We start from the raw sequence: 9,224 nt of genomic DNA, 5'->3' as shown, positions 1-9,224 counted from the left end.
AAACAAAAAAAACATTAAAAATCTTACTGTTCAAAAACCTTTGACTGGTAATGTAGGGTGGCTGATTGTTGTTATAGATTGAAACAAATGTGCTTCAGCCAGAAAAAAGGGTATGAAAAGTGCTCCGAGTCGCTGCAGAAAACAAAAAAATTGAACAACAACAAAAACTGGAAATGTTGCTGGAGACGGGCTTATTTAATATGCAAACTCATTCTCTGCCAACAGGAGGCACTTTTTGAGTGATAAAACTAGCAGTTTCTCCAGTAATGGCTGTAATCAACGCAGCTCCGCTCATGAATGCTACTTTATCAGATCAAATGAAAATGCCATCGAAACTTTTCTGAAGACAGTCAATTCCCTTCAGAGATACATTCATATAAAACACCCGCGCCGTGTTATGATTTTGAAGCGTGCCAGTGCTCATGTTTATTCAACGAAGTCAAACGCCACAAATAAATCAATGTATGGGAAACTGGTAATGTATATCGAAATATCGGAAATGTGTTTAAAAATCATATCACCGTTATTGAAAAAAATTATATCGCGATACATATTGATATTGAATTATTGTCCAGCCCTACTTAAAAGTCCTCCCAAGAATGTTAATAAAAGAGACCTCTCTTGCTTCTTGGCAAAGAACATTCTGGAATTGTTTCCATTGCAAAGAAAACATGCAATACTGTGACGGTTTTGGAACAGAGGATGTGTATGTTTGAGGGGACTCAAAAGTCAATATATAAGTCTTACCTGTTCCTCCAGGCTGGCAAGCCTCTGCACTCTCTCCTCTTCATCTTCTGTGTCTGAGGAGTTTTCTGATGGAGACGATGATTCGCCGTCACTGCTCTCAGAGCTGGACGGACTGTGTGCTCTCTCCTTCCTTACTCTGTTCTGACTAGAGGATGGTGCTGAATTCCTCGGCTCGTCAGGAATCTTGGAAAAGCGAAACTCAAAAACATCCTGGGTGAAAAATAAAAATATTCCGCATTTACCCATAGGAAAATAAGACAAACAATGGATTTTAAAAGATGATCAAACCACCTAAAGACACACCTGAAGTTTTCTTGCCATGGCCACTACCTCATGGCCGGGTGGATTGTATTTGTAGCAGTTTGAGAACATGAGCCGCACATCTGCAGCGAATTGCAATGCATCGGTGTACTCACGAGCTTCTATCTTGTTCTATTAGAAAAAAATAAGCCCATTACATACAAAACAATAACAGTGAGCAAAGCTTATCCAGTAATATTAACACAACCATGGTACTCACTTTGACGGTACTCATATCCATAGGTTGGTGAATGATTTCATGATAATCAAGAAGGCCCAGAGCCTTAGCATCCACAGGCTTATAAAAGGGCCAGGCATAAGCGGAATGCTTTTTGGCAAACATCTCTTTCAGGATGGCATTGCAGTATTTGAGTCTCTCTGAGAGTTTGGTCCTTCTGCCCACCTGATGCTGTGGTGGTGACTCAGGAAGGTCTTTACAGGGAGGTTTGATGGGTCGGCCGCTGCCTCGCCTGGAGGATAACTTAAGGACTTTTGGTTCTGTTACACAAGGGGACGACTCACAGCTGGTGATGGAAGAGGCAGAAGGGGTCGTAGTGTCTGCTTTTCTTTTCACACCATTTTTCAACTGAAAGAAAAGGTACATGCAGATTACAGTTAACTAAAAAAAAAATATATGCAATCCATGTTTTCCCCGTACTATTCCACCTTTAGAAAATACTATTTCCATAATTCAGTATGAAACAACTAAACAGCCCTTATCTTTGTCAAAGAGGCAAAACTACACTAATTAATCCTTGGCAAACACTAGGGCCCAATCCCAATTCTATTTTATACCCCTTCCCCTAGTCCCTTGAAACAGAGTGTCACACGTCGTCAAGCTCCTACAATACACACACCTATACTGGTGTGCGCATTAGAGCCTTTAATTACCGTTCTATATTAATGCGCTGCTTCCTCACACACACACACACACACACACAAAAGAAACTTGTCAACGCTGCCCCACGACTTTTATTAATAACAGTTAAAATACTGAAATACGCTACGTTATATTTTCCCGCAACGAGAGGATAAAAATGCCTATTTTTGAAGTAAACTCGCTCTAAAAAGAGAAACGCAGACGCGCACACACGCAACTTTCATCTCTCTCTCTCTCAAATTGGCAATATTTCAGAAAAGGATTTAGCGATTTGTAATTATTGGGGGTACTAGCCCTCCTCTATGTCTACGGTGGTTATCGTCCTGATCAGACATGAAAATAGCCTATGTTGTGGCACTATCAGGCAGTCAGTAATGATATGACGTTAGAAAACTTTAGCGATTTTTTGCAAACATTTCTTTGAGTAACATGACCGTAAATATGAACTCACGATTGAATGTAACAAAACAAATGATTACTTTTCATTAAAATCTTTATTAATGCCAAAAATGCTTACATTTATGTGTCTTTTTGTTCTCAGGCAGCCATGTTGCCGCTGAAGCCGGTTTACACCGAGATAATTCATACCCCTTCGTTTGAAGTGTGGTCCCGAAAAATTTGAACGTTTGAAGGTCTATCTGGCCCTTCCCCTACCCCTTCAGGTGAACGTGCGAAACGGAGGGGTAGGGGAAATGGGAAGGGCTAAGGGGTAGAATTGAGATTGGGCCTAGGTCTCATTTACTAATAACTGCACAGATTACTCACATTTATACACACAGGAGAAAACATTCTGCCTAAACCCCAACACATGCATATGCACATGCATTTATTCCTAACCACGTTGTAATGTTAATGAATTTGGAGTATTCTAAATGAGCAACCGCATACCCAAAGTTAGTAATCTGCATAGAACATGTCTAAATCTCTGTGTAAGGGCTTTCCGCAAAACCTTTCCTTTACAGCCTTAGAGCAAACATGATGTTCTCTAAAGACACATTCTGGCCTGAAAGCAGATGCATGAAGACCCTTCGAGCAATTTGCGTACCATCCTCAAAATAAGTACAAAACAACACAATCACCTCTTATGGAGATCTAGAATACAGGTACTTGCATATCAATTAGGGATGTCAATTTTCGATCATTTTCATGATCGATTGTCGTTTAAATTAACGATCAATTAATCGATTAATCGTTAACTTTAATGCAGCAAAATGCGTCTCTTGCAGCAGCACGCAGTCACCGGCATGACAGGATGTGCAAAAGCCACTCAAAAAAGAAAAAATCATTTCAATGATCAATCGTCGTTTAAATTAATAATCAATTAATCGATTAATCGTTAACTTTAATGCGTCTATTGCAGCAGCACGCAGTCACCGGCATGACATGATGTGCAAAAGCCACTCAAAAAAAACCCCGCTTTCTCACCCGAATTAAAGGGGTTTTAGTCTGAATAAAATGCTAGTAGCAGGATTGTAAGATGAATAGATGTGATTATGATCATTTGATATTAATTTGATCCTGCTGGATCCTGTTCCGGAAAATGTCAGATTTTAAATTCGGTAGGCCTATTTGTTTTTAAAAATCCAGCATTTACAGTGCATTCGATCGTACGAGATGGAGCGAGTGCGGGTTTGGCTAGATGTATTTGGAGGTTATTACTCGCATCTCATTCGGCACAAATCCAAATGTTTCCATATTTGCAATGTATTTGGATGCCAAACTATGATTTATTATGTAGGCTAAACCAGGTTTTGTACTTCTCTGGTGTTACGTGAATACTGTACGCTAAACCAAAATGTGCTTGGCATAATTATCACGCTGGGCTCATATGTTTGGTTGACTATTTTATTTTGATAATGAACAGACTGCGATGCAAGTTTGAATTGCTAGAATATGTGGTGTGTGTGCGCGTGAGGTGCCGGCGAGATCGAACAGCTGAAACATAAACTCAATTTTTGGAGTAAGATATAATCCGCCAAAGTGTTTTTATTTTTGCACACTCACAATAAAAACAAGATTTGTGCTTTTGGATGTATTAATCTGTTCCCTCATTTTAGTTAAATCATGGGTTAAGGAACAAAATGAATGAAACATGGACAGTGGCCACAAATTAATAAGTCGTAGGAACGAATTAACAAGTTGTATGAATGAATCCTTCCCCCGCAGTGTCCCACAGCCCTGCAACCTTCACTTAATTGTTTCAAATATGAAACAATTATCTGGGGAAATGACTGTTACTACATTTCTATTACATTCCATGTTGAAGAACTTTGTGTTGTTTCTATTTTAATGTACTTTTAAAGTTTAAATCACATTAAAAGCTTAATTTGTAATTATGAGTGAACGATGATGTATTTATATACCGTCACTGTCACTCACAGCCGCTCGCACGTGTTTTGCGCACGAGCCGCACGCACGCAGCCCAAAATTAAACTGCTTAATCGACCATTGATAGCTTTAATCGATTGCATCTCTTATCGACAATTAATCGATCATCGATTAATCACTGACATCCCTAATATCAATATAAAAAAGGATTATCTAAACATGTTTACAAGGCCACAGGAGTATGTCATTTTTGCTTATGTGTGGTTTCAGCGGTCTATACATTTTTTGTTAATTTATAATACTTTTCATTATGAAAGTTATTGATAAATAACAAATTGTTTGTGACAACACTTGTGGACAGATTTCACACACAAATTTGAGTATGCACCCATTTCTTTGCCTTTTTTCCTAAAGAACATTACAGAGATTTGACAGGAAGTGGGAGAGAAAGTGGGTGATGGGATTGGAAAGGTCCATGAGATGGGACTCAAACTCAAGTTGGCTAAAATGCTTCCCACCACACTACTGGTGCCAATGAGACTTGTTATTCTTATTTAATTTGCATTTTACCTCATACATTGAGAATGTTTACATTGACATTAATCATCTAATTATTTATCTTATTCTGAATAAGACAATATTATGATTAAGGTGTTTATATGAGTTGCTTTTAGAATATTCCTTTTTATGTTCCCGATGTTATAGTTCATAGATCGATTAATGGCACACATCATTACATCCCCACGCGACGCCATCCGACGCTCCCTCCAGAATTTCACATATCAACATACAGTTTGTCTTCGTTATGGTAGCATATACAGCAGTGGTCTCAGTTCCTGGAGGTCCACAGCTCTGCAGGGTTTAGCTCCAATTCACACCTGCTTGGAAGTTTCTAGTAATCCTGATTACCTGGATCAGGTGTGTTTGATTAGGGTTGGAGCTAAACTGTGCAGAGCTGTGGCCCTCCAGGAATTGAGTTTGAGACCAATGATATACACAGGCGTTGAAATTAACACCCGCCAACCCGCCAAATGCGGGTAAAAATCAGCTGTGGCGGGGAACGCGGTCAAATCACTAGCCAATTTGGCGGGTTACTTTTCGTAAGTTATGTTCACTCATTAATTTCTTGGGGAAGTTCATGCAAGCCATCTGCGCAGGTTTAGCGAGTATATTGCAAAAAACAAACAAAACACACCTACAGAGGCACGCATACGCGACGTGATGAAGTCTGGTTAGACCAACACAGGCTTTAGTGCGCATTTAGGGTGCTTTCACACTAGCACTTTTGGTGCGCACCCGGGTTCGATTGACGTCAGTTCGGTACGTTTGGATGATGTGAACGCGGTCTTCCGAACTCTGGTGTGCACCCGCGAACCGTACCAGAGTCCGCTTAAAAAGGATGGTCTGGGGTACGGTTCAACTGAACTCCGGTACGGTTCGCTGCTGAGGTGAACGCAATTGTACCAAATCACGGAAGTGAACTGCTATTAATGATGCATTATTTGATAAAAATGTGTGTTTCACTCACTTTTTTGACGAGCGTGACTGACGCGGTGCAAGCAGAGAGCTGTAGATCTCATTTCTGTTCACCTTCAGAGTACTTTAGAGCATTTGCAGTACATTCGTAAGGCAGACGTAAGTGTCGTTATGTACTGAAGCTTTGGAAACAAAACCAACGGTTCAAAAACATAAATATAAAATTGAAGAGAGCCTTGCTACGCATTTTGCCATCTTCTCCTGCACCATCGTTACTAAGCAATGGGGTAAACAGCTGCTGGCTTGATGATGCAAACGGACCGCGGTTCGGACTTTATTTTTTGTCAATATCGCACACCCCTAGTACTGACACAAAATGATTTGTAATGGACACTAGTAGACGTTATGAATGGCCGGTAACTTAATTTAGTAGCCAAATTGGCTGGTGAGTGAAAAAGTTAATTTCAATCCCTGGATATACAGTTTTGGGTGTTTCATTTTTACGTTTATAAAACCTTCAAGTGCAGTCATCGCCATGCTACATGCAAACTGTTGACTTTGGATACAAATACACCAGCAACAGTCCTCCTCTGCGCTTTCATTCGGCAACATTCCGTTCATACCCCCATGACAAACTCGGAGGTACTGGATGAGAGTGTGAAATAAAGACTGGTGGGAGAGAGTTGTTTTAATGGAATTTTTTGTTTGTGATCAAACGGTTGACCCCTGCCGTGTGTTCATCCTATCGCAAAATGCGGCGAAAAGTCCTACACAACGTTAATAGTGTGATTAAGGTGTACAAAAAAAAAAAAGGATACTCCACATCTTAATTCGATTTGCGTTTACTTCGAGTATGACTTTAGCTAGATTAGTAAACACCAATGAATTAAGACATATGGAGTACTCCACGAATTAAGACATGTGGAGTATTCCTATTTTAGTCTAGGGCTGCCACTAATGACTTTTTTATTTTGATTAATCCAAGACTTAAATTAATTAATTTATCGATTAATCTAAACGATTAATTTCCCACCAAAACAAATCAACAATTTTACTTAAGAATATTTTATTAAACCAAATGAAATCCAAATTTTTATGAAATCCTTTTTTTAAAACAAAAGTAAAGTGCAACAGAGTGCAAGAAGCAAGTGTCCATCTCATAGTCCAAATCACTGAAATCAAAGTTCAGTATTATAGTGCAAGAATGACAACAAATCCACGTGTTCTAGTCTACTAAACATAAAATTATAATCAAAAAAAACTTTTCAAAGAAGTATTTACCAGAAATGTTATTTACCAGAATTTATTTAGGAGAAAAATGTAAATGTGCATTATTTCTGAAAAAAAACCCCGAAAAAAAAAAAACCCTTTTTAAAAAAAATAATAAAATCAATTAATTGGAGATGCTGTTGATTATTAAAATTTAATGGAACCATTCAAATGGAATCCAGAAAATAATGGAAAACAGAATTTGGTAAAGATAAAACTGTAAAACTCTATTAATTAGACAGGCTTTTGATTAATAAAACTTAAGTTAACCATTAAAACAGAGTATAGAAAAAAACAGAATTTGGTAAAGATAAAACTGTAAAACTCAATTAATTAGACAGGCTTTTTGATGAATAAAATTTTATTTAACCATTAAAACAGAGTATAGAAAAATGAAAATGAAAAAAAAAAAATGAATTTGGAAATCAAACAATGAGGCAATAATAATTAGTTCAAATAAAGTATCACAAGCAAGAAATCATATGGTTTTATTGAACAAAACTGTTAAAATACATTAATATATTATAAACAATAGAGCTAATTTACATTACGCATTACAACAAAAGCCTGCAGAGGGCGCCAACGGCCTGATGATCATTTTTACACATTGCTATCAAAATGTGTAAACTCAGAGTGAGGGTTTGAGCTTTTATTTTGAAACCGCGATGTATTCTCCTAAATTTGCGTACATTTATAAATGATTTACCTTACAAATCTGATGAAATGGCACATGTTGCGTTCCCAGATTAACGTTATAATAAAACCAAACTCGCAACAACATTCAGAGATGGAGTTTGAGGCGCTCCACACATGTAAATGATAACAGTTCCTGTGGAGCTAATGTGAAAGAAGCCGCTGTGTGACGCATGTACTTAACCTACACGCATGTAAATAATTAAAGCGCATATACTGTATTAGAACTGCATCGCATATAATTAATTAAATCGTAGCGTTTGTGAATTCACAATTATGCTTAATTATGATTTTTAAATGGGTTTATATAAATATATCATGCAGCCTTGGGAAACAGTCTAATGTGTTTTATGGATTCTCGTCCGTGAAATGCGCCACTTCCGGTATTTTGCCGGTTAGTCGACGCGAGCAAAATGAAGTCGAGGATTTTAAAAAATCGAATAGTCGAATAAAATCGATGAATCGCGACTATTTTAGTCGCATTATTGAAGTGCAGTAAAGACATCAGGGTTCGTACACATTTTTCCCAATAAATTTCCATGACTTTTGAGACAATATTATTCGGGACAATTTTCACGTCATAGCTCAGACACGGGCCAGGCATCAGACTTGCTTCCTCCTTATTTTTATATTTTAGATATCCATCAATTATTATGGTGATGACAAAGATTTGCCGCGCTGGTGGAAACAATACGAGACCGTGCTACCGCGACTGTCAAGAGTGGCTCCGATGGTGTTTAGTGTCCAGCAGCAGCGAGTGCTGGAAGAATTCCATGTTAAAGCGCACGCAAAGCTTGCCGCAAAACGCCAGCAAGTAATTACCATGATGAATGTCCCAGGGGAAATAGAATATTCGCAGGGTTTCGGTTCATTTTTGTGAAGCGCTCCTGCTCAAATGTATTACTCTTACCTTTAGGAGCAAAAATGACGGTTGTTTCCACTGTTATAAGAAAAAAATGCAAGTGATCGTGGTGGCGACTCCATGTCCTGAAAAGCGCACTTTAGCTTCTCTGCACAAACGATTGGATACGCGCCTAATAGCACACATTTATCTAGGTTAACCATTTAAACTAACATTGTTTTTTTAAGCATTTTATATAGGCCTATAGATTTTATTTTAGTCAAGTGGTGATGATTTGAGAAGGCTAAATTGATCAAACATAGGCTATGATTAACTCGCTGTCTGCCACTGGCCGCTTGGTCGTTACTTTAAAAAAAAACCAACAACTTGAATTTAACAAAAAAACATTTTCCAAACATATTTCTAAATTAACGTAATAAAGAAACGAAAATATACTGTATATAGCCACTTTTGCCATTAAAAACGAAACTGAACTATTTTAATGGCTACAACAGCAGCTGTGTAATTGGGGAAGAGAGAAAGAGAAAAAAGACACCGGCTCCAGTCGGACTCAGCCAGCAATTCTGATAATCTGTCGGATAAGGGCCGGACTAGGGCATATGTTTGAGGCCCGTGCAGGGTTCTGCTAAGCTTATTTGGTAGCAAACTCAATTTGGTACTGGCAAGGTG

The 9,224-nt window shown here is 38.3% G+C and overlaps 1 protein-coding gene across 5 annotated transcripts in view; it reads right to left on the bottom strand.

The window, feature by feature from the left end:
• Positions 1 to 9,224, bottom strand: part of LOC107678354 (bromodomain testis-specific protein-like) — a 27,067-nt gene that overhangs the window by 12,497 nt on the left and 5,346 nt on the right. For all 5 annotated transcript variants that reach the window (XM_016473577.1, XM_016473576.1, XM_016473578.1 and 2 more), the window contains exons 6-8: positions 1,268 to 1,633; positions 1,051 to 1,179; positions 748 to 957 (exon numbers count right to left, since the gene is read on the bottom strand). In XM_016473577.1, coding sequence (XP_016329063.1) covers positions 748 to 957; positions 1,051 to 1,179; positions 1,268 to 1,633 — 705 coding nt within the window. The remainder of the gene's footprint in view (positions 1 to 747; positions 958 to 1,050; positions 1,180 to 1,267; positions 1,634 to 9,224) is intronic.

This window comes from Sinocyclocheilus anshuiensis, unplaced genomic scaffold (genome assembly GCF_001515605.1).
Source record: "Sinocyclocheilus anshuiensis isolate Anshui unplaced genomic scaffold, SAMN03320099.WGS_v1.1 scaffold1426, whole genome shotgun sequence".
Lineage (NCBI taxonomy): Eukaryota > Metazoa > Chordata > Actinopteri > Cypriniformes > Cyprinidae > Sinocyclocheilus > Sinocyclocheilus anshuiensis.
Note: the sequence above shows the minus strand (reverse complement) of the source record. Positions and strands in the feature narration are given on the sequence as shown.